The sequence below is a fragment of the Syngnathoides biaculeatus genome, chromosome 4, assembly GCF_019802595.1.
Source record: "Syngnathoides biaculeatus isolate LvHL_M chromosome 4, ASM1980259v1, whole genome shotgun sequence".
Classification (NCBI taxonomy): domain Eukaryota; kingdom Metazoa; phylum Chordata; class Actinopteri; order Syngnathiformes; family Syngnathidae; genus Syngnathoides; species Syngnathoides biaculeatus.
In genome coordinates, this window is record NC_084643.1 from 33,538,354 (window position 1) to 33,563,227 (window position 24,874).

The 24,874-nt window shown below is 41.4% G+C and overlaps 2 protein-coding genes across 8 annotated transcripts; one reads left to right on the forward strand and one right to left on the reverse strand.

Annotated features, from left to right (window-relative positions):
• The first annotated feature begins 1,774 nt into the window (after window positions 1-1,774).
• On the forward strand, window positions 1,775-16,763 carry mmp11a (matrix metallopeptidase 11a). 5 transcript variants are annotated; one of them, XM_061818184.1, is made up of 9 exons: window positions 1,775-2,067; window positions 8,446-8,525; window positions 8,615-8,761; window positions 12,115-12,258; window positions 13,053-13,186; window positions 13,816-14,063; window positions 15,070-15,274; window positions 15,546-15,806; window positions 16,210-16,760. In XM_061818184.1, exons 1-9 carry the CDS (start codon window positions 1,900-1,902, stop codon window positions 16,326-16,328), a joined length of 1,506 nt encoding a protein of 501 aa, XP_061674168.1. In that variant the 5' UTR covers window positions 1,775-1,899; the 3' UTR covers window positions 16,329-16,760. The 5 variants fall into 5 exon arrangements, with proteins under 5 accessions (XP_061674168.1, XP_061674169.1, XP_061674167.1 ...); XM_061818182.1 differs by lacking the exon at window positions 1,775-2,067 and adding an exon at window positions 2,464-2,913 and having other exon boundaries at window positions 16,210-16,763; XM_061818185.1 differs by lacking the exon at window positions 8,446-8,525 and having other exon boundaries at window positions 1,777-2,067; window positions 8,526-8,761; window positions 16,210-16,758.
• A 1,337-nt stretch (window positions 16,764-18,100) lies between these two features.
• Window positions 18,101-24,826, reverse strand: smarcb1a (SWI/SNF related, matrix associated, actin dependent regulator of chromatin, subfamily b, member 1a). Of its 3 annotated transcripts, none has more exons than XM_061818308.1 (9): window positions 24,499-24,826; window positions 23,397-23,508; window positions 23,183-23,312; window positions 21,676-21,813; window positions 21,462-21,589; window positions 19,960-20,126; window positions 19,690-19,880; window positions 19,479-19,610; window positions 18,101-18,351 (listed from the first exon to the last, which is right to left on the reverse strand). In XM_061818308.1, exons 2-9 carry the CDS (start codon window positions 23,488-23,490, stop codon window positions 18,312-18,314), a joined length of 1,020 nt encoding a protein of 339 aa, XP_061674292.1. In that variant the 5' UTR covers window positions 23,491-23,508; window positions 24,499-24,826; the 3' UTR covers window positions 18,101-18,311. The 3 variants fall into 3 exon arrangements, with proteins under 3 accessions (XP_061674292.1, XP_061674291.1, XP_061674293.1); XM_061818307.1 differs by having other exon boundaries at window positions 24,612-24,819; XM_061818309.1 differs by lacking the exon at window positions 24,499-24,826 and adding an exon at window positions 23,936-24,229.
• Window positions 24,827-24,874: the final 48 nt, after the last annotated feature.

The window sequence follows — 24,874 nt, forward strand, 5'->3', positions numbered from 1 at the left end:
GTGGAGTTGGTGAAATGTTCTTTTTTTATCGCAAAATGCGAGTGCTTTGTTAGTGCTGACTGAATCCTGGTGGGCACTAAAATATTTGCTTATCTAAGTTCAAATGCTCAAGTTCTGCAAATGATGCTTCCTGGGAGCAAAGTCCTTATCTTTTTTTTATCGCATTAAAGAAGTTGAAGACGTCTCGATGAAAAATCCCAAATTGAGATAGTTTGGGAACAAGACCAAGACTCGAATCTGACAAGATGGACTAAAGGTTGCTGGAACATTTGGAGGACCGTTGCATCTTTGTAGGAATTCTTGTCTCAATTTGGTTCTGGGGGAATTCGTTGGGGTCAAAAGCAAATACTGTTGGTGAGGGTCGAGCATTTTGAAAGGCTCGGGAACTTTTAGGGAATATGTGCATGCACAAGTAGCTGCAACCACAAACACCCAAAATCAGGTGTTGCCTTCGGGTAAAGATTGAAATACGCAGTTTTCCACCCAAAATCACCCACCTGTCTAGTTAAAGGGGAAATCCAGTGCTTTTCATGAACAGTGTATCCAGTAGGTCATGTAATATGCACTCTATCTTAACAATGTGATGTTAAATCCTCTCATTTAATCGTGTTTTGAGAAGATTTTTATCGACAATTACGAATTTTCAGGGTTGCTGCCATTTTCGCAACTCACATGACCTACGTGGGCTGATGTGATACGTTAAGTGCCCTTCCAAACGCTCGATTACATTGGACACCATTATGTTCAGCGCCGATTTCTCGGATTTATCCTCATCTGATGAAGAAATAGTATCAGTTTCTCGGGAAGATGGAGGAATACTTCCATCCAGATTTGAACCTGTGGCTGTAATTAATGTTGAATATTCAGTTGGTTCTTCGGCCGGAATGACGCGGAGTCTGACTACTCGGAGGCCTACACGCGACATAAGTGCGTAAACAAAGGGCCCCGGGAGGTCCGGGCCGGCAGCCGCGGATACCTCTTCGGACAGGAATGACGCGGGGTCTGACGAGCGAGCTCTGACGGTGGGCCGCGAGCCAAGCTTCCAGGCGGCGGAGGCCGATAGCCCCGGACGCTGAAGCTAGACTAAAGGCCTCTGCTGCCACCGAAGCTCAGCTAAAGGCCTCCGCCTCCGCCGCTGCCGAAGCTCGGCTCACGGCCTCCCCGGACGTCGAAGCTTGGCTCGCGGCCCGCCCTCGTAATTGTTGATAAAAATCTTCTCAAAACACTATTAAAAATGAGAGAGGATTTAACATCACATTGTCGAACGAGTGTACATATTACATGACCTATTGGATACACTGTTCATGGAAAACACTGAATTTCCCCTTTAAGTTGGGTGTTGTATTCTGGGACAGTGTGAAATGTTTGACAAGCTGTTGTTATTTTTTCTCCTATTTTCGGATGTCACGTGTCTATGGGTTCTCTCTCAGATAGAGTCTGAACTGCAATCTTTCCCACACAGCAACTGAATGACCTCAATTGTTGCCCTATCCATGTATATAACTCGTTGAGTCCGGTGTTGCCTTCAACGACAGTCTGAAATTATAGACACAATCATACATTTTCTCCCGTTTCCTAGGTATTGTATTTGAAGTTCTGATCTTATCAAATGTTACCTCCAGGGACAGTCTGAAATCCCACATTTTCCAGCACTCCAACTGAATGTCGTTAATTGTTTATCTATATGGACCTGTCACATGTAACGCGTTTCCTTCGTCAAAGTGAAAGTGCAGGTGCGCGTGTGGCACGCAGGGGTTAAGAGTCACGTGGTCTCGACCCCAAAAAAATGTGTGCGCGTGTACGGTGGCCCGTGGAGAACAAAGAAGAAGCCACTTGCTATTTAAAGCCGGGGAAGTTCCGAGTGGTGGACCCGAAGCGGCAGGCGCGCGTCTCGACGAGATGCGGACGAGCGTGCACGAGACCGGCGGCCGCTGGCTCCTCATCCTCATCCTCATCCTCACTCTTGCGGTGCTCGGGCCCGAATGCGCGCGCGCTGCCGCCTTGAGCGAGGCCATCACCGGCGTTGCCGCCGCGGGTGCGGGCCGCCACCGCCCCCGAGCCACAGAGGTGAGTTGCTGTTTTGGGGGCCCGAGTCCCGCAACACTTGTTGCGGGTGTTGTTGGAGACGCGCGCTCGGCTCACGTGCCATCACGTGTGTGTTTGTGTGTTTTGGAACTCTGCTGACGTCCTCCCTTTGTCTGCTTTCCACAGCCGACGCGTTCTGTTCACGCCACATTGTTATTATTTATAATTATCCCGCACGTGCCATTACGATAACAAGCCTCAAGCGTCACTTCGGTCACTCACTCTTGCATTCTTTTTATTGTTATTATTATTATTTGCAAGCTCAGCGTTTGTTCTCCTCCGCTGGATGCCTTGAGACACGATTGATCCGACTTCCGAGTTTTCCAAGAGTTTCGGCACTTTGACTTGCCAGCAAAATAACTGAGATGCGAGCGCTATACTGCAAACCAATAGACTGTTTTCGACCACGTGACTACATCCGGGGCACCTGGCCGTGTTGGATGGGTTCACTCTTCTGACACGCTCTTCACTCTAATGCTTTTGCACATAGACCGGAGTTACACAAATGTTCGTACAGATGTTAAAAGTGACGCATGAAGGCTAAAAAGACTTTGGAAAGTTATCGATGCTCATCAGATGTTGTTTCAAGAAACCGTTACGACAAGAAGTGTGCTTTGATCGACAATATCCACCCATATGCCTTGGAGAAACACAAATGTGGGCGTCGGTAACCTATCCAGACTTCGTCCACTATCTCCTCTTCTCGACAAGCGCTTATACCGTGGCCCAACTAAAGAATTACAAAGGTCTGGAGGCCTACAACCGATTGGTTGGGTTCGTCATGCGGCGGTATCCATTGGAAGCAACCTGTGTCTCCACACTGCTGAGGTTAGTTTACCGCACAATGCAATTTAAATATGTACCGTGTGACTATAGTCAGCGTAGTGTTAAATTATGTTGATTATACCAACAAAAGAGGTGTAGATTATTATATTTGTTTTTGTTACCGAGAGGGCAACAGAGCGGTTCAACTGGGATGAGTCCCAAGTGGAGCCCGAATCTTTTTCTCCACTTCCACGGCTACGTTTTTAACTCAACTCACGAAACAGCTAGCGGTGTGGTAACTCGTATTTGCAAACTTATTATAATAAAACAGAAAATACAGATTTTCACACACGAGTATTGTGCTTGGCTGCTAGCTCGGCTCTGCTAATACGAGACAGCCACAGTTGTCGCCGTTTGGTTGCTAACTGCTCCTTTTTCTCGCACTGGTTCTTGATCACAGCTGCCGGTCGAAAGAAAGACGCTTTACGACGCCCGTTTGAGCGGAACCGATAACATAGCAGTGCGCCCCCATTCGTACACCTTTCTGAAATGATTCCTGCTTCGGTACGTGTGTTTACGTGAATTCACTAACCCAAGATGGCGCCCGGGTTCGAAATCGGAAGGTGTGTGACGTCAGTCGAAAACGGTCTATCTACAGTACCACGTGTACTTAAAACAAGTCCCTTTCGCTTAATGCCAAGTTGTAACCCTTCAAGCGGATGTAAACACAAACAGTACAGCAGAACATGTAGACGAATGACAAAACAATTGTCACAGAATCAGATATTCAAGAAGGGGAAACAAATCCCATTTTAAATGAAATTAAGTAGTTTCCTATTGTATTGCTTTCATGGCTTTGTTTTTTTTGTGATGATTTGTTTAAAAAAAAAAAATGTCAAGTTATATGTAGCGACACATTCGAATAAGTTTAATGCTGACATGTATGTGCCTGTTTTTATATTGGTGCCTTATTTGTTGGTGACACGTCAAGAAAAATAAGCCGCAAAGAAAAGAAGACCCACAGTCGATGGCCCATGTTATTTAGAATCTGCGAACAACAACACAGATTACTGGAGTTGACTTAAAGCTGTGACCGTCTCTGTATCTCAACCTTTTCAGTTCCAGCAGTGCGTGTGCATTTGTGTTGACAGCAGCGTTTATGTTGTGCCGAGAAGCAAAGTCGCTGACTTGTGTATCGCATGCGGAACAGGAAGTATTAATCAGACTTCTTCCACACGTTTAGTCAACAAAAACATAAAAAGCAGACTGGCTGATTGAAGTGTCACAGCGTGTGCTTTGTGTGTTACGCTTTGTCGCACGATTATTCATGTACTTTAGCAGTGTGCGTCTCTTTTAAAAACAAGGTTACGCTTCCCACACGCTTTAAAGACATTTAATCAAAACAAACCTATTAAAAGTATTTCTCACTCTCCCTATCAAGAAAGTGGAGACTTATCGTATGACATCACTTGAAAGGAGCACCGCATGCTTGCTTCAAGCTGTGTGTTTGTCACTCCCCGTTGAAAGTGCCACGCAAAACAAAAGACAATTTCCACATGACATATTTACACACCATTGTTCAACCAAAACCGCATCCTTTTGTCAAAAGGAACTCCACTTCTTTCATGGTACAGGAACTCAAAACGACAGCTGTTTGTAAATTATTACTTTTGGTTGTTAGCTTTTTGGGAAACGATGCCTGGATTAAATATTTGCGGTGTTTTTAAGTTGGATCACAAATCTCAGTCGTGAGTTTTGTGTGTGTGTGTGTGATACGGAAAGTGTAGTTTTAAAGGACAATACTTATTGAAAGGTTGTTTCCCAGCGTGTCTTATCAGGACCACACAGTGACTGCCAGGACCATCTTGTTATGTCTTCAGCATGTTGACAGGTTCTTGCACGCCTTACGCAGCGCAGTTACAATATCTCGTCTCTTTCCACATGCTGATACTGCAGGCGCTTGGTCGCCCATTCTCAATTTGACTTGAGTTGAGACTGGAGTGCCCCCCCCGCTTGCTACACGTTAGGTTAGTTGGGTGGTTGTGAAAGGTCGCGGCATCGGTGCCCACATTCTCCGTTTGACTTTAGGTTGTCGGCTGAAGTTAGTCACTTGTTGGTTGTTTTTGTGGTTCATTCCTCACCCGAAAGTGCGAGTACCTCACGTGGTAGAGCGCTCATGTAGCATCTGAGAGGTAGTGGGATCGATGCCTGTGTTCTCCATTTACCTTTTGGTTTGCCTTCTCTTGTTGGGGTATTTCGGTGGTTGTGTTTGTTGTCTTTGACTGTGCAGAGTGGAGATTTAGGTGAAGTGGTCGAACGCTCGCTTTGCATGCGAGAGGTATTGGGTGATGACTGCGTTCTCCATTTACCTTTTGGTTATTGGGTTTTGTAGTTGTTGTTTCAGGACCGAGGTGGGTACTTAGCTCAAGTGGTAGAGCACTTACTTTGCACGTGAGTGGCAGCGGGTTTGGTACCTGCATTCTCTATTCACCTCTTGGTTGCAAGTTCTGTTGGGTTAGTTTAATGGTTGTTTTTGTTGTTGTTCCTTTACAGTTTTGGGGAATTAGCTCAAACGGTAGAGCGCTTGCTTCGCATGTGAGAGGTAGCGCGATCGATACCTGCATTCTCTATTTGACTTTTGGTTGTCCTCTGTTTCTGTTGGGATAGTGTGATGGTTGTTTGTGTTGTTGCTTCACAAATGGGGCGGAATTAACTCAAGTGATAGAGCGCTCGCTTCGCCTATGAGAAGTAGTGGGATTGATACCCGCGTTCCCCATTTGACTTTCCGTTCTCGACCACACTCTTTCTGTTGGGTTTGTTTGGTGGTTTTTGTTGTTGTAGTTTTGCACAGGTGGGGATTTAGCTCAAGTGGTAGAGTTCTCGCTTCGCATGTGAGCAGTAGCGGATCGATACCTGGATTCTCCATTTCCCTTTCTCTTGTTCACTGGTTTTCTGTTAGGCTAATGAGATGGTCGTTTTTGTAGTTGTTGCAACACAGAAGTGGGAAGTTTGGTCAACTGGGAGAGCACTCACTTCGCATGTGACCGGTACCGAGATCAATACCTGCGTTCTCCAGTTATTATTTGGTTTTCTGTTGGGTTTGTGTGATAGTTGCTTTTGTTCTTCTTATGATACAAGAGCGGGGAATTAGCTCAAGTGGTAGAGTGCTCGCTTTGCATGTAAAGGTTAGCGGGATCAATACCTGTGTTCTCCTTTTATTGTCAGCCAAAGTTTTTTGTTTAGATGGGTAATTGGGTTTTCTAGTTGTTGTTGTTTCGTGACCAAGGTGGTCAAATAGCGCAAGTAGTAGAGCACTCACATGCACTTGAGTAGTAGCAGGATTGATCCCTGCATTTTCCCTTTACCTTTTGGTTGTGTTCTGTTGGGTTAGTTTGATGGTTGTTTGTGTTGTTGTTGTTGTACAAAATTGGGGAATTAGCTCAAGTGGTAGAGTGCTCACTTTGCATATGAGAGTTACTGGGATTGATACCCATGTTATCCATTTATCTGCTGGTTGATGTTCCACATGTAAGAATTTTTTGGGTTGTTGTTTTTGTGGTAGTTTCCTGACCAAAAAGGGGGATTATCTCAAGTGGTAGAGTGCTATCTAAGCACGAGAGAGGTACCGACATCAATCCAAGCATTCTCCATTTGTCTTTTGGTTGGTGACCAGTTCTTTCCACTTGTTAAGATAGTTGGGTGGTTGTTTTTGCTTGGCCAAAGTGTGATAGAGCGCTCACTTATCATATGAGAGGTAGAGGAATTGATATCTGCAGTGACTTTTGGTTGTCAACTGAAGTTGCTTTTGTGTTGCTATGTAGCATATTTGAGGAATTAGCTCAAGTGGTAGAGTGTTCACTTATTGAATGTGAAGCAGCAAGGTCAATCCCTGCATCCTCCACAGGTTCCTTTGGGTTTTTCAGCAACTGTTTTGTTGTTGTTGTTGCTCTTTCACAAAGCAGGGGATTTTGTGACCTTACTCATTTGTTTCAACCGTCCCTGAAGACTTCTGATGCATTCCTGTGCTGACTTGTCTGGCATGGCGTCTTTCTCCGCCGTGGATGTTTTGCAAGTCGCATGCCATAACACTGTGATTAAAAAACAGCCATGCCGATGCATCATCACCTAAGCCGACACATTTGCTCGCTCAGCAGAAGGTGAAGCGCTAATTGTCTTCTGGCGGTGCGCCATTGTCGACACGGGACAAAACACACAACATGAGTCAGCCAGAAAGCCTGTGTCAGGACTTCACACTCCATCCGAACATACAAAGTTGATATAACGTCTTGGCATTGATCAGGCATTTTGTCATTTGAATCCATCTTTATCAGCAACAAATGCAATTAATTACGGTAAGGGAACATTACTTGACAAAACACAACACAAGAGCTCATGCAAGGCTAACCCAGCTTCTTCTTTCAATCAATTGAATCTTTCTCGGACAACAAACACATCAAACACTTCAAGTGATACAAAAACAAATGATTGAAAACCAAAAATAGCAGCTAATAAAGTGAGCTAGCCAGCGGAACACTACATGCTAAGCTTCTTAGCGTAGGGCAGCCAGTTTATTGTTTGAATCCAACTTTACGGACAACAAACCCGCTGAATAAAGTGAGATTAGAACATTTATGGACAAAAATAACTACTAATAAAAATCAAGAGGCTAGCAATCATCAACTCTACATGCTAAGCTAAGCCAGGTGCTGAAAGATGAGTGAACACATGGCGGAAATTAGACTTTTTTTTTGACCATCTGGATTTTATTTGTGAACATTAATTCTTCCTCTGAGGGGCCTCTCGACTCTGCCAGTCCAGAAAAAAAACAAAACAAAACAAAAAAAAAAGAGGTACTTTGAGTAGGGTGAGGTTCTTTGATGCTTTGTCCCCATTCGCGGCTAACTGCAGTGCTACATTGTCCACGAAAACCATCAAACTTCAGCATTCACACGAGTATCAGGAAGATTTTGGACTAAAACATGTCTGTGACTACACTTGATGATTTCCGGTATTGGAGAAAAATGACAACTAATCAATTTGTAAATAAATCACCTGTGATTCTTGTTTATTATTAGTCATTTAGAGATCTCGTTGGAGTTCAAATGTCCAAATCCTCACAATTTCAGCCTTTCAACATGAAATATTGATCATTTTATTTACTACAACAATAAAGCAGGAAATACCAACAATTATATTTGTTGGAATAATAAAACAGACGGATTATCTTTGTGTTCCATCAAATGAAGAGATTCGCAAACATTTTCATTTTTGTCAGAAAACAACTTTTGCCCATTTTCTGACAGATGTTACAGACCAAACTATGAACTTCATTGTAATCTATTTATGCCTTTGGAATAATGCCCTGGAGGAGGGATGGAAATTAAAAAAAAAGTTTTTAAAAATCCAATTAAAAAAATAAAAATAATCGACAGATTAATCGATGATTCAAAACTTGTCAGTTTCAGCCCACCATACAGGATTGCCATGAGTGTTTGTTAGTCGTTGCTGATTAGATGACTTTAAGTGCTGAAACCTGTTTTGCTTTTGTCTGGAGGCCACCTGCAGATGATTTTGACACATTCATGTGATTGACAGGAGATTACCCGTATTCGAGTAAATCCGCCTGCTGGACCAGCACATTTCAAAAACACCAGATGTCTCACGTATCCTTGCAGGTGCCTGACAAATTCCCAGAGCTAAAGAAACGAATCAAGCTTCCTGATGCTGCTCACGATCTCCTCAAAGATGTTCCACTGTTCAACAGCACCCAGCGGCTCGGGGGGCGTCCGCGATGCGGGGTCCCCGACTTTCCCAGCGGCCAGCGGCAGCGTCGTCTTTTTCAGTCAGGAAACCGGCGCAGACGCTTTGTCATCTATGGGGGACGCCTGGACAAGAACGACCTCACCTACAGGTTAGCCTGGCTAACATGCTAAGCACGCAGAGGCTGCCTCATCGGGCGGTTGCTTAGACATGGTGTTAGCATAATAGGTGGCTAGTTAAAAAAACAAGCTAAGACCAAACACATTGCAAGACGCGGTCGAAACCGTGTGGACTGGAACATCACAACAACAACAAAAAATGACAGTTGGCAACTCACAGCTGCACTAAAAGCACAAGTGTCATGCCGATAAAGATTCTAAAATAGATATTGTAATGAAAAATACATATAACATTATTCACTTGGATGTCTACACGGAAAAATAAATGAGCGGAGAGCGTGTCATCCATGCGCAAAGTTGTGGAAGTCTCAGTCGACATCGAAGTTGGCTGCAACGTCATCAGCAGATGTCACACTGGGACATTCGCCATTGAAAACATGTAGCGGTACCTGCTATGGGAGAGGAACAGCAGAGATTTTTTTGGATTTTTCCTGCGCCCCTTCTAACACGGAAGCTCTTTTCAAAGACGAGAACATCTCACAGTCGAGTGAGGTGACCGGGGCAATATTACCCAGTTGTTCCGAGCCATATTTAGATGATATGCGGATCACTTCGAACTAACAACAGACTCCCCAACAGTATGTAGCGTACTCAAGACCACGGCCCGGGCACGACGAGCCACCGCGGCCGAAACCGTGATCGGCTCGCTTTACGGCGTTGTCGTCGCACGCGGCTGAGTGCGCCATTGTTGGCGGCGTTGTTGAGCACATCGACACATTTAGCACCCCTGACTTACCTACGCAGATCTTTTATTATGTTCTTATAGAATTACACCCCCAACTATTATTTTTTTAATAGCTCTATACACACCTTCCTGTCATTTGGAACCCAGAAAGCTCTCATCCTTCGCACCTGTACAATACATTTTTCACGGCGAGCAGGGTCTTTTGGAAACGTGTGAAGAGTGAATCTATCCTCCCGAATATTCGAGCAATATCCAGCAATACAACGAGACGGCATTTTGGCTAACATTCAGGAAAAAACAAGCTACTTTCTCGCTGTTAAAACTGGTACAAACACACGAAGTCGCCAATGTGGGCGTCTGCTGTTAACGTCACTTCCTGCTTCTTCTTGAAAACAAATCCCTCGAGAGGGTTTTCATGGAGGGAGTTACAAAAAGCCATACAAGTCAACATCGGATGGGTCCATTCTGGCTGCGTTTTTTTTTTTTTTTTTTAATTAAAAAGATACTAAAAATCATGCTTTTGGTGTCAGTTGAGCTTTAAGAGCAATTTGATACATGGACACCCTGAAAAAAGAGCCTGTTTTTAACATTCGGCAGCATGTTTGAACATGTATTCGACTGTGCGTGAGCAAATTTAGAAAATTTGAAAAAGTGCTTGTGGTTCTGAAAGCATGTTAGCGAGATTGACAACAGGTAAGCAAGTTAGGAGGTGAGTTAAGTTCTTTAGTTCGAGAGCAGAAAAGTTAGCACGTTAGACAGCAACTTTGTGAGTTACATGGCGAGTAAGCAGAGATTTTGACGAGTTAGCGCATTAGATGGCCAGTTTGGAAGTAAGACTAAGTTAGCGATTAGACAGCAAGTTACCAATTTCATCTTAAAATTAATGAGCGGAACAGCAAATTAGGGAGTTAAGCATGAGTCAAGCTGGACAAAGAGCAAAACACATGATATGTGCCAGATATGAAAAATACATTTTCCTAATCACAACAAAATGTTATTCTCCTTTTTTTTCTTCATAGAATTCTGCTAATAGCTAAAGATGTCATTACTGCAATATCTGTTTATAGTCTGAAATTGACACTGTATTCAGTTAAATTATGACTATGTTTTCAGTTTTTTATATTGTTTTCCCCCTCTGAATATTAATATTTGCAATTCCATATTTCTTCTCAAAATCTTGTAACTTTTTCTCATTTCTTTTACCAAAACAAATATTTTCTGGTAATAGCACACCTTTTTTTTTTTAAATAATGTTTATAACTTAAAATTTTAGACCTTTTGTTTTTATTGTAAAATTACAATATTTTCCTCAGGAAATGAAGATAATTTTCTAACAGGATTGCAAATATTTTCTTATTAATTTAAAATATACTTGTATTTGTTCTAAAAAAATGATAACTTTGCTCCCATAAAATTACATCTTTTTTTCAAAAGGAATTGGTGTATAAATTCTTTTTATTTTAGATTTTTACATTTTTCCAAAATGATGACATGTAAAATGTAGACTGAACCGCGCTACACATATAATATTTAAACTTTTAAATGTTACAATTCAGGTTTTCAACTTACAATCTTCTGATGTTATTTTCTTAAAAATATATTTTACAAATTTTTTTACAAGTCTGACTTTTTTTCAATCTTAATGTTAACATTTTATTCACCTACCCTTACTGCCCCTCCCCGCAGAACCTAACATCTTTCATCTCTCTCATATTGCAACTTAATTCTCATTAAAAAAAAACAACTTTAAGGAATATGATGACTTAATTTGAATAAATAGTATTACAACTTTTTTCATATAAATGCAAATATAAATGTTCTCCTAATCTTAACCCACTCATGGGCAGGGTGGCAATTTTTTGCCTTATTGAGGTTAAAGTCTCCTAACAGGCCACACTCGAGGAAATAACGCTTCTTTTTCGGTTAACACATAAAACAAAAGGCAAAAAAGATGTCCCCTGTCGCGGAACGGGTATGTCATCAGTTGTGTGAAGTGGTACATACTAGAGATATGTTTATTAATTAATTTTCACTCTAGAACGTCACTTACGCATTAATAATCCTGATGGATTAGCATTTTGAAGACAAACTTGGTTGCATACTGACCTTTCTCCCTTTCTTCTCTCGGAAAACACTCCATGTGTACTTGAGGCAGCCATGTTGGGTCAGGAAGGAAAGGGAAATGACTCCGTGCTCACTTTGACCGATGAGTTATCCTCTCCTGATACCAAATTATGGCTTCAGATTAAAACACTTAAACATTTTGATATACTGAAGGATGTAATGCGTTAAAATCATCATGTCACAAAAATGGGACGCTGCCCACGAATGGGTTAACACAGTAGCTCTTCACAAAGTGAGGACATTTTTTTCTCCAATATTATAACATTTGTCATCACATTGTGACTTTATTCTGGTAAAATAAGAACTTTTACTGATTTGCATTTTCATTCTTGTGAAATTGTGACCTTTTTTTCCCCATATTGTGAAATTGTGACTTTTTTTCACATATTTTAGATAGTTTAGTGAATATTACTTGCAATAATCATTTTGTGTTCATCGCGGCCATATTGAACTACTTCCTGTACTGCTGTGGCGTCCACGTTGACGTTGATGTTGTCGCTGCGCTGCGTTCATCAGAATCGTGCGCTTCCCGTGGCAGTTGGGCGAGGAGAAGGTCCGTCGCGTCTTTCAGGAAGCGCTGAAGATCTGGAGCGACGTGACGCCGCTGACCTTCACTGAAGTCTTCACTGGCAAAGCTGACATCCGCATCGATTTTAACAGGTTGAAAAAATGGACAGTGGAGATTCTTAAAAAAAAAAAGAACAAAATCTGAATCATGAAATGTTTTTTTTTCTCCTTTTGGGCTGTTTGGTGTTCTTTTTGTGCTTGGTCAAATCTCTCAAGCCAATATAGATTGTTTAATCTACTCGGTTGCTGGGTTAGGACATTTTTACACATTATGAGTTATTTCTGGCATTTGAGTTAGTTTTGTGTAACTTGTGTGCTTCGAATATTTTGCTTGTATTTTGTGAATTGGTAAGGGTTACCTGGTGATTTAGCAAATGTGTAATGTCATCTGTCTGCGCCCCCCAGTCATGCAGCTGAAACCTCACTAAATTCTGATAGTACTTTTTTCCCCCTGATAACTTCTAAAATTATGACTTAATTACATAATTCCACATATTATAAAAGCTTTTCTTTTATTGCAACTTTTTTTCAAAATAATAAACAAATTTCATATAAAACACTCAAAATTAAATTTTTTTTGTTAACATCAAGTAACTTCAGTCTTCATTTTTTTCAGTACTATATTTCTATGTTTTTCTTGTAATATTACATTTTGTCTTTTTATAGAGCTTTTTACATAAAAAAATGACTCCTTGTTATAAATTAAATATTAAAAATATAAAAATGAGTACACTTTTTTGATAATATTTTTACTTTTTTTTGCTAAAATTACATCTTTGCTCTTATAAAATAAAATAAAAAAGTCTTTTTCCTTGTAAAATATTTCTTCCTTTTACAAGCTTTTTTCCCCTTTTTAATTTTTTTTTTTTTTTTAAACTTACCAACAGGTACTGGCACGGTGACAGCCTCCCGTTTGACGGCCCAGGCGGGATCTTGGCCCATGCCTTCTTCCCCAAAACTCATCGCCAAGGAGACGTCCACTTTGACTATGATGAGGCCTGGACCCTGGGAAACCACATGGGTCAGACCGCCGCTACGTTAACCGTGCCAGTCGTGGCTAATGTTAATTTACGTGTTACATTATCTATGGTGGTAAAGAGTAAAGCATGAACTATAGATAATGCATAAGCCATGCTTGTGAACATTATTAGCCACACTAGTGAGTTCTCACTTTTAGATAAAAGTATTTAAAAAAAAAAATGTCAACCACATGTAATTAAAGCTAACACACATTTATGTAAAAAAAAAAATGTACAGTAGCAGTTAACACGAATGCACATTTGTAAACAGGCATGCGTGTATCTAAGCTATACACAGGTGTACATGCCAATTAACACGTAGCAGTTAGCATGCTAACAAATAAGTTTTAGCCACACTGGTAGACATGCTAATAAACATTGTGTTTCCTATGTCGGGAAAATTGCTAGTAAATAAAATAGAGGAACTGTATTAAAGCAAAAATATCTAAAATGTAGCAGGATTCCGAAATGTAGACTGACAGAGCAGGGATTACTGTACTCACCAATATTTACTTGTATAATTCATACAGGTAAATGTGCTAATAATTATGGCAAAAATGGGCTCAAATGCTTAAAAACATGCTAATATTCAAACTGACATGCTAACGAGCATGCTTACGACCTTTCTTAGGCACGGACCTCCTCCAGGTGGCGGCTCACGAATTCGGCCACGTCCTGGGCCTGCTTCACTCGGAGGTACCCGGGGCCATCATGTCTGCCTACTATTCTTTCTCGTACCCGCTCAGGCTGAGCCACGACGACCGGCGTGGCATCCAGTTCCTGTACGGGACGCGGCCGAGGGTGCTGCCCACCCTGCCGCCAACTCTTCCGCCGCCCCCGCCTCCGTCCTATCCCGAGACCAACGAGATTCTCCCACATGTGAGCCAATCTCACTCTGAGCAGCTTTTTTGGCAACATGCAAAGAAACACGTTCCATTTGAGAACATCCAAATAGACACATTATGCGCGTTTAGAAATGATACATGATTGATCTTGTAAATGAAAAGATTATAGTTGCAGCGCTAAATATGCTAATGAACAAATTTAAGGAGTTGAATATATATTGTCAGCCATGCTAATAAACATGCTAAAAAAATGTTAGCCATGCTGGTAAAGATCCTATTAAATATATCATATTACCTATGCTGGTTAACAGGCTAATAAATCTGTATAATCAGTTTCACAGGTAAAAACGCTAATATGGCAACTATGTTAGCCGCTCAGTCAAACATGCTAATAAACTTGCAGTGTCAACCATGTGACTTAACATGTTAATGAATCTAGCTTGTAAAAATGACAAACTGAAAAAAAAAATGCGAATAAACATGATTTGAGCCATGAAAGTAAGCAAGCTAACCTATGGTAGTAGAGTTAGCCACACGCGTCAATATGCTAATAAAGTCATATGTCATACCAACTGGCTTTTTAAAGTTGGTGAGGAACTAATATACTGTATATGTTAACTAGCATGTGGAACAAATATATTACACAAGCCATGCTAGCAAAACGTTTTATATACATGTTACATTAACAGCCCTTGTGAATTTGCAGCAAAACATCCCTTTGAACAAGTACTGTTGTCACCTTAAAAATGCTAAGAGACATACGCTAGCCATACAGCTAATTCTGATAATAAATATGTTACCCTCGCTGGAGAACACAGTAATAGATAGTTAGCCATGCTAGTAAACATCCTCATGAAATTATTGCATTGAAAAGGCTAACATGTTAGCAAAACACTAAAATATTGCGTCAGATGTGCTCATAAAGAAAATTTTAGATTGGACACGCTATAATCAATGTTTAGATCAGATAAACAGGCTAATAAATACACGTTAGCCGCATTTTTCATTAGCGTGATTTTCTGGCTTGTTGTTGTGTTCAGCCAAATGCCTGCCAGACGGACTTCGACGCAGCGTCCATGATCCGCGGCGAGCTTTTCTTCTTCAAGTTGGGATACGTGTGGCGCATCCGCGACGGTCATCTTGAGAGCGGCTACCCCGCGTTAGCGTCGCGCCACTGGCGAGGCATCCCCGACAATGTGGACGCCGCCTTTGAAGACAAGGCTGGGAACATCTGGTTCTTTCGAGGTCAGGGGGCACACATGGCCTTCGACAAAAGAAATTCAACACAATAAAAAAAAAATAAAAAATCGATGTCACAATATGAAACCGCAATGCCTAATTGAAAATATGTGAAAAAGAGACAACTATTAAAACAAAGCAACAGATTATGGACAACCAGATAACACATTAACAAGCTTGTAAAAAAAAAAAAAAAAAAATAATAATAATAAATTTGATATTGCACTGCATCAAAGTGTTCCCAATATTCTAAACCTCTGTCTTATGTGGCATTTAGGTGACAGCTACTGGGTGTTCGATGCCGAGATGCACGTACAAGGGCCCGAGTCCTTCCGGGCCCTGGGTCTGTCGGTGACGGGCATCCGGGCCGCGCTGCGCTGGGGCCACGACCCCGACTTCGACACCTACTTGTTCGGCTCGGACGGCTACTGGCGCTTCAGCCCGCGCCACAACCGCCTCGAGTCGCCGTACCCACGAGCCATGAGCGACTGGGGTGGCATCCCCGTGGACGTGGACGCCACCTTCCGAGACGCTTACGGTATGAGACGGATGGAAGTCCAGGGCTCGTATTTTGGCTCCGCTGAACATTTGAATTGAGAACGTTAATAGCGCAAATGTTCAGAAAAAAAAGGAGAAGTCATTCGATCGCGTTAGAATGTTGAAACATTTATGTCTTTGTTCTTGTCCTTGATGTCCAAATTTATGTTGTGATTATTGTTAGAAGTTAGGAAGATTGCGGTCCCAGAAATTCATGCCATCACTGTTTTTCCTTCTATGATAAGTGGACTGAGAAAAATATTAGCACGATAATTCTGAACAAGGCACACATTTTGCCTGTTGATCCGTTAAGTATCAACAACAGATTTTGCTCACATGTTGTCTTTTTAATGCTACTAAATGCTAAAATGATTAACACTAAACATTGACGGGTTCTTCCGTAGGCTACGCCCATTTTATCCGCGGACGCCAGTATTGGAAATTCGACCCGGTGGGGATGAACTCTCTCGAGGGCTACCCACGCTACATTGGCGTCGACTTCTTCGGGTGTCGCAATGTGTGAAGGACGTCGTCGGGTCGCCACCGCCCCGAGGGGACCCCTTTTTTTCAGGCCACCAAACCTCAGGAGCTCCTGGAGTGCCGTCTAAATGCTGTTTTTGGCACTGCCTGCAGGTCAAGCACAGTACTGTAATTGCTGTCTCCTCATGAAGTGCGCCGGTGCTGCGTTCAAGGGCCTCACCGTGATGCGTTCAGGGACTGGCGTGTTTGTCGGTGCGGGTCACTGACAAGCAGCTCGGTTGTCACGGTGACATGTAGTTCTCATTAATAAATCAATTAAAAATTCATGGTACAATTAGTGATCATTGTCATGATGATATTGCATATTTATACACTAAATGAGTTTTTGTACATATTACTTTTTTACAGTTTTTCTTTTAACTCAATTCTAAACATTTGTTCAGGAAGTGTAACTGGATTTTTTTTTTTTTTTTTCAAAATTAAACAACTTTTGAACAAACTAACTTGGCTTGACACCCTCATTTGTTTAAGAAAAAAAAAACTTGCTGGAAATCCTCCTTCCAGACCCTAACCTGGCTTGAAACCCTACTATAATTCATAACCATAACCATTCAAACCTTAACCCTAGACCAAAACCCTAATTGCAACCCCTAAACTCTCTCTTGAAGCATGACTTTAGAACTTTAACACCCCAATCAAGGCTCAGAACTTTATTTTAAAAGCATAACCATTGTTGTCCAACCTAATCCTGCTTTGAAGCCTGAAATTTGTCCACTTGTCTGTGATGAGGTCCATGAGCTGTGGTTCACTTCACTTTCTTTTTCACTGTCAAGATTTTCAGAAGTATGCTCATCTTTGATTTTGTTCAGATGTTTTGTTTTGTCAGACAGGAAGTTGACATTCCACAGTAATCTCAAACTAGTATGCAGCTAACCTTTACTGCTATCTTTCTGTGTCTATGTACAGAATGTGTTTCTCTGTTTTTGTGTGTGTTAGTGCATGAGGCCATCTATATTTATATATATATATATATATATATATATATACTGTATACATTCGGGTGTGCCTTTGAGGCCTTTTGTTTGTGTGAACCAGTGTGGTTTTGTATGTTATGTTTGTGTGAATTTCCTGTTTGTGTCCGTTTTTGTGCATGTTTGTGTTTGTGGCTATATGCTCACACGTGTGTTTCTGGGTTTGTATGTCCACGTATGAGTGTGTATTGCTTTGTGTACATGTCTGCCTATGTATTTGTGTATATTTCAATCCCTTGTTTCAATTTTGATGATTATGGCAGAAAGAGGAAAATAAATCTGGTGTCACTCGATACTCCAATTTTGGGCACATAACTGTACTGTATGTTTGTGTGTGTGAAAGGGTACAGCTATGTATATTTGTGCGATTGTATTAGTACAACGTGTAAAAGTGTGTTTCCGTGAGCACTGCATTGCTGGCACTAGGAAAAAAATATTTAGAAAAGGATTAAAACCTTTATATCAAGTGCAACTTCGTGTCCACTCTCATCACATTGAGAGACATTATCTAATTTAAAAGCACCCACCCCGCAAAAAATACTCATACACTGACCTAACCTTCGAAGACCGAAACCAGGCTCGAAAGCTGAAACCCTAAACTTTATATTCCATGAAACCCCAAGTGTGATTTTTAATCCTAATTTCAAACACTGACCCCTGTTTAAAAGCCTAACTCGGGTTTGAAACCCCAAACTCTTCACCAGCCTGTCTCAAAATCCAACTTGGGACTTTTTAAGGATGTTTGGATAAGACAAGTGTAGACAAGAAAATCATGAAACCTTGCTAATGTGTTTTTTGTTTATTTTGTAAGAATCATTAAAATGTACAAAAAGATGACTACAACATAAATATATTATCTGACTTCTTGCACCGTGTGTATGTGTGTGAGATTGAGAACCGAAAAGGGTAAGAATAAGGAACCCGTGTCGCGCGTGTGTGGTCCCGGTTGGGGGAGCTCTTGGTCTGACAATGACGATGATGAAGCAGTAGCAGTTCTACCAGGCTGGTGCAGTATTGGCGAGTCGCCTCATTCGCCTGAAAGAAAAGAAAAAAAATTGGTGGCACCACCATGTGGTACTTTTTGTTGTTTTTTTTTTTTTTTACTCTGAACCCTTTAAGTTTACTTCTAACTTTTACCTTTTAACTTTACTTTTAAGCGGTCTTTTTTTCAGATTTTAGTATGTACTTACATGTTGTTAACATGTACATATATGTACTTCAAAGAATATCTTAAACAGTTTTTTTTTTAAATGAGCCATGTTCCCATGATTTTATCTCAAGTAGACTTGACTATTTTAACGGTCTTCTGACTGGATTCCCCAAAAAGAGCATTAAACAGCTGCATCTGATTTGGAATGCTGCAGCTTGGGTTCTGACCAGAACAAAGAGGTCATAGCGTATAACTCCAATTCTAAAGTCCTTACGCCAGCTTCCAGTCAGCTTTAGAATAGATTTTAAAGTTCTGGTACTGGTCTCGACATCACTAAACGGTTTCGGTCCTGAATATTTGAAAGAAATGCTTAAGGAATACAAACTCAAAAGTGGAGCGCAGAGTCCAACGCAAACGTGATGAAGCAGCATTTAGCTGTTATGCAGCAAAAAACTAAAATAAATATTTTTTCTAATCCTCTCCCCCCCCCACTCATTTTTGTTGTTAAAAAAAAAATACATTTACATTTTTTTAATTTTGTAAAAAAAAAAAAAAAAACGAAAAAAAAAAAACATCTTTCACATTTGCAAGCTAGATAAGTGGCACTCAGAGTTGCATTTATGTATTTTATGTACTTTTTTAAACTTATGCTGGCTTGTCAAACAAACGTTTTACTCGTTTACTTTTATTTTTTGCCAATTTTTTAAATAACGTTTTTCTCCCAAAATATTCATTTTCTACTTTTACTTTTGTAGGTGTAACGTTTTGTAAATATTTACTTACGTAAATGGATACTGTTCTGTAAATAACGCTTTTTTAAAGTAGGTTTTGGTCTGTTGACACTTTTTTTGAGGACTTTGTCCTTTTCCAGACTTTACTTTTCTTAAATGTTTTTTAAAATATTTACATTTTTTTTCTATTTTTGTACCTTTTTGTAAGGCTTACTTTGCCTTTTTTCCCCTCGACTACTCTTGCCCATCTTTTTCGCGCACACGTCCACGCTGACGCCCACCTGGTGTTTCTGTCCTGGTCTCTGATCTTCTTCTCCATCTCGGCGTCTGTCAGTGTCTCCAGCAGGGGGCACCACTGGTCGGCATCACCCGTATTCCTGATAGCGATCTCCACCGTGGGGAGCGGGTTCTCACTAAACAGTATGGGCACAAAAGTCACGAGGCCGGCCTCCTGCTAATCCGCGGCACTGGCCGGAAACGCTCCCGCAATACCTGAAGGCGTACGTCCTCTGGTGCCAGCTGAGCTGCCCCCTGATGCTGTACGCGATGGTGGTGACAAACTCGCCCCCCAGGCCCAGCTCCGAGCACAGCTTGAGCGCAAACTTCTCCGGGGAGTTTTCCCTCTCTGACATGTCCCACTCGAACTGATCCACCAGGGAGATGTTGCCCACGTGGATGTTGAGCTGGACGAGACCATGAGGAAGTCAGCCAGGAAGAAGAAAGGCGGCTTTCCCGTCACTGCGCTCCGCGTCGTCGCAGTACCTTGATGATAACCCTCTGGTCCGTCTGCTCGTCCAGGATGCTGTCGGTGGGGTACGACTCCATCTGCTGGCGGATGGCGGAAGCGATAGCGGGCACAAAGGCTAAGGGGTTCAGGTCCAGGTCGTCACACAGGATCTCCGAAAACATCTCAGGAGTCATCAGCTTCTCTGGAAATCGGGACAACCACAAATTCCACCTCTATGCCTTGATTTCAAACTAACTGCCAGAAAACCAATACGCTATTTTAAGCCCCTTAAAACCCCGACTTTGATTCCAAACTCTTCTATGTGACCCTAAAGCATGCCTTCAACCCTCATCTTTAATGCTAACCCCAGCTTGAGACCCCAAGGGTCGCAGGAATGCTGGTGCCTTTTCCTGACTGGCTGGTTGCCAGCCAATCGCCGGGCACATTGAAACAACCAACCATTTTCACTCCCAATCACACCTAAGGGTCTCATCTAACATAATCATGTCAAATTATTTTCTTGAAACAATTCTTTGAGACCCTAATGTTATCTTGAACTTATTCAGCCAATTTCAAATCGTAATTCAATTTAAAATTTTCAATCGCTCCTATTTCAAACCCCTCATCGCATTTAAAATCCTACCCTGTCTTGAAATCCTAATTTGGCATCTTTAGTTTAAAACTCTTACTTTGAAGGCCTCACTTTTGTTTAAAACTACTAACTACATTGATATCATAACACTGCTTGAACCCCTCATTTACATCCCCAAATTTGGCTTGAAACTCAATTTAAAAGTCTCAACCTTGTCTAAAACTGTAACCAAGGCTTGAAAACCTAAGATTCCCTTGGTTGAAATTAGGGTCTAATCCGGATTAGGGTCTAATGAGTATTTTTTTTTTAAATGATGCCGATATTTGGCAGAATATAATTCCGAAGGCAGATAAACGGAAACAAAAAATCATAATGAATAAAATAACTTGGCAGGTGCTGTTCTGAGGATTGTCAACAAATCTTACACCAAACTTCGATGCACTGGCAAAAAAAAAAAAAAAAAAAAAAAAGGGTGATCAACAACACAACCGTTTCCACTATAATTAAATCTAAAGTATTGTCTTTACACTATAATGTCCTTTTTTAAATTTTTCATATGGAAGCATCTGCTTGTGACTCTGCCTGCCTGTCAAATTTTAAACATCAATGTGGCCCTTGAGCCAAAAGGTTTCCACACGTGCTGTATTCTCTGTCAATAGACTGTCCTACTAGAGCGCCTGCAACTACCTGAGACAAATTCCCTGTGTGTTTTTAACATACTTGCCAAATAACGATGATTCCGACTAACAATTTAAAACAAAAACAAACAAAAATTGGAACGGCCAAGTGTTGTAGGACTAATAAATCCGGCCCACCTATGAAAGCCTTGACCTTGTTGAATAGCCTAAAACTGTAATTTTTTTTTTAATTGGTTTGCATGTTTGCCACAAGTGAGGACCACATGATGTGTGTGTCGGCTGCAAGTGATGTTGATGTGTAACGTGCCGTTCATGTTCCAGGTGAACGCATCTCTCAGCTTCTGGCCCTCAATCTCCATGTCAAGACGGATGGGGACCAGCACCTCCGACTGGGTGGCGTTCTCGTGGATCACCGCTGGGTCGTGGTCGTCAAAACTACACAAGAAACACACGCACGCTTTAACACACATGCACAAGAAAACACACACAGGCAAGTGTGTGTTTCAGCAGCTGTGACTTACCAGAGCGGAAAGGTCCTTTTCTTGTCTCGGCCCAGGCGGCTGCGGTTGATGGTGGTGGAGCATGGTACGGCGTCAAGGTGGTGAGAGCTGTTGGGCAGCGTGGGGACCCACTGGCTGTTCCGCTTGGCCTTCTGTTCCCTGTACAAACAGATATGTAGAATTAAAAATCAGATTTTTATTGCAACAGAAGAGGCAGGTAGAGCTGCACATCCTCACCCAACCACAAGAGGGTGAGTTTCAAAAGAAATGCTACGTTCAAAGGCGGCTGGTAAGTTAGAAACTTTCTTCAGAAAAAGATGACTGCCAAGCGAGAAAAGCCACAACTTACTTTGTTTCTCAAAAACAAACATTTGAAGTCCTACTTTGAAACCCTAACCATGGTTTGAAACCTTCAGCCTGTGTTTGACTTAAACCCATCAAACATTGAACTGAAACACTTACCTGAACATGAAACCCTCGTTGAATACACTAACCATGCATTGCCGTCCTCATCTCAAACCTTAATGTAGTTAACAACCCTACTTTGAATCCCCAAACATTGGAATGAAATCTTATTTATTTCGAAAGGTTGTTTCGAAACAAGGTTGAAACCATAACTTGACGTCCCAAAAAATAACCCAATAAAGTTATTTAAAAAAAAATAACATTTCAGCAGTGTGAAGCAGGCAACAAACAAAACCAGACGACAAAACCAATTTGGTCTTTCACGATTGCACTATATTAGACTACTGTAATAAAATATTTTATTTGGATACCACTGCATACAGTCTTTTACAATCACAGGGCTTTGACTTGTCAACGCAAACCTGACCGGATGCACTCGTTACCATGGTGATGGCAACAACAACCTCTTGTCATGTGAAATATAAGAACAAAATGAAGAAAAAAAAAAAACAGAGGACTTTCATTCCAGGCTTGCTTGAGGTCTGCTCACGTACTTTTAATACAATACGGCTTGCAAGCAGGCAACAAAATGTTATGAAGCCTTGCAAGCTAGTGCTAGCCCTAATGATTGTACCAGCGTTGTCGAATCATGTTCAAAGGTTTGTTTGTGAAGTAGTTTAATTACAATAAAGTAATTTTATTAAAGTAAATTATCTGTCATGTTGTAATGTAGTTTTGACCGAACTGATGAGAATGCATGACCTGACAAGACCTTATTGAAGATACGCAGTATACAGAACAAGCATAAACAGTAAATGAACAGCGCACATTGCTCAATCTTGTGCTTTGATTTTTTTTTTTTTAACTCGGTGATCAGCCCCAAAATTCCGATTGTATAACGCTTATTAAAAACCCTAACAGAGGCTTGAAACTAGTTTACAATCCTAAAATGAAAACCTGTCTTGAAATCCTAATTTAAAATCCTACCTCTTTTTGTTTAAAACCTGAACCCTTGTTTGAAATGCTAACTTGTAAATCTGATTTGAACCAGTCAATGTAAAGTAACTTGTTGGAAAAGCTTGAAGCTTGACTTGCCAAAAGTAACACAGCGTTGTTGTGGTACCTGAGGTATGCCGGGGGCTCTGTGCTGATGGACACGGCTTTGTATTTGTCGTCGTTACCGTCCAGGATCTCGTCCACCTCGCTGGCCTTGAGCAGCGTGACACTGGTGGCCAGCTGGGTGTAACCGTGATCTGAAACCATAACGGCCAAATAGTAGCTGCCAATCGCCCCCCTCCCCTCCCCAACACACACACACACACTGACGCCATACTGACCGTGTGACGACTCCACAATCTTCTTGCGCTCCTCGACCGACGCCAACTTCCTCCATAAGGACGGATATCGTTTGTACAGGGAACCTCGGAACATGCGCAGGTAGTTGCCCACCTAACACATATCATATCTTATTACTTCATATTATGTAAACACACTTTTTAATGCTTTGACACACTTTGTTCTTTTCATTTATACATTTGCAAAGCAACTCAAATTGCCAATCAGTAGAAACATTTGCTATTTATGGCTTGATACACTAACCCTTGTTTAAAACACACACACTGTCCTGAAACACAATCTCGAAGCCCTGAACCTATCTCGAAACCTTACTCTAAAACCTGGACCAAAGCTTAAACCCCTAATTTACATCTCAAAACGTTGTATGAAATCCAAACTCGGTCTTGAAACTCTTCTCTGAAACCTTAACAATAGCTTGAAACCCTATTTTGACACCCCAACCCTTGCTTGAAACAGTAGCTTGAAAACACTTGTCTTTGTTTGAAGACACACAGCCTTGAAACCATAACTTTACACTTACCCTTGTCTAAAATCTCAAGTTTTGAATATTAAATTTGTCATCACTCTTGCTTAAATCCGGTCCTGTGGCTTGAAAGCCCACGTGTACCCATTTTTAAAACCTAACCTTTGTTTAAAAACCTAATTTAGTCGAAAAACTTTAACTCGGGCATGAAACCCTACTGCTTTGAAACCCTAATTCTGAAAAACTCAATCGTGGCATGCAAATCTACTTGAAACCCTACACCAGGCTTGAAACACCTATGACTTAAATCATTCTAAACCCCAACCCGGGCTTGAAACTTGAACTTGACGCCCTATCCTGTCTTGAGTCCCTAACTGGAAAACTTCTGTTCTCACTTAGACTTGATTGCTAAATTTCCCCATTCAAAATAGTTGTGAAACCACTAGCTTAGCATGCTAACCTCTTCATAGAAAGCTCAAACCAACGCAGAGAACAGCAACACAAAACCAAAATACGATATGAATACGTTATATAATACAGTAGGGACTCAAAAGCCTAAAACTCATATAGTCGCATATATGAATTTAAAAAGCCGGACGGGTGACTCTTCTTGCCCTCACCGTCGCTGAGCAACGTTAGCATGTGAGCTACGATACCATACGACGAATTGACGATTTAACAAAAGTTGTCGAGAAGAGTAAGTGGTGGCAGATTAAAATGAAGAAAGGCCGACCTCCGAGCCGATCATATAAAAATCTCCATCCTCTTCCAGTTGGAATTTGACAGGTTTCTGCCCAAACGTCTTGCTTAGCGCCATACTGGAATGGGATGCAATAACAAAAGCCGGGTTAGTCCGCATGCGTACAACGGGACCCATCCGGTTGCGAGTTGATGACGACACAACATAACAAATGACGGCTTAAACGCCTGGAAACTGATAAAATAATTTAAATTACGCATACGCGAGCCAAGACTCAAATTAAATTGGAATTGATA

Excerpts from the sequence above, each read along its gene's own strand:
- smarcb1a (XM_061818307.1), bottom strand. The coding sequence starts at position 24,755 with ATGGGTCCCGTTGTACGCATGCGGACTAACCCGGCTTTTGTTATTGCA. Across the intron at positions 21,814-23,182 it reads GAGCCCCCGGCATACCTCAG|GGAACAGAAGGCCAAGCGGA; the intron begins GTACCACAACAA and ends CTGTTTGTACAG. Across the intron at positions 20,127-21,461 it reads GTTCACCTGGAACATGAACG|AGAAGCTGATGACTCCTGAG; the intron begins GCACGTTACACA and ends CCCGATTTCCAG.
- mmp11a (XM_061818181.1), top strand. The coding sequence starts at position 2,722 with ATGCCTTGGAGAAACACAAATGTGGGCGTCGGTAACCTATCCAGACTT. Across the intron at positions 2,914-8,525 it reads TGTGTCTCCACACTGCTGAG|GTGCCTGACAAATTCCCAGA; the intron begins GTTAGTTTACCG and ends GTATCCTTGCAG. Across the intron at positions 8,762-12,114 it reads AAGAACGACCTCACCTACAG|AATCGTGCGCTTCCCGTGGC; the intron begins GTTAGCCTGGCT and ends TGCGTTCATCAG.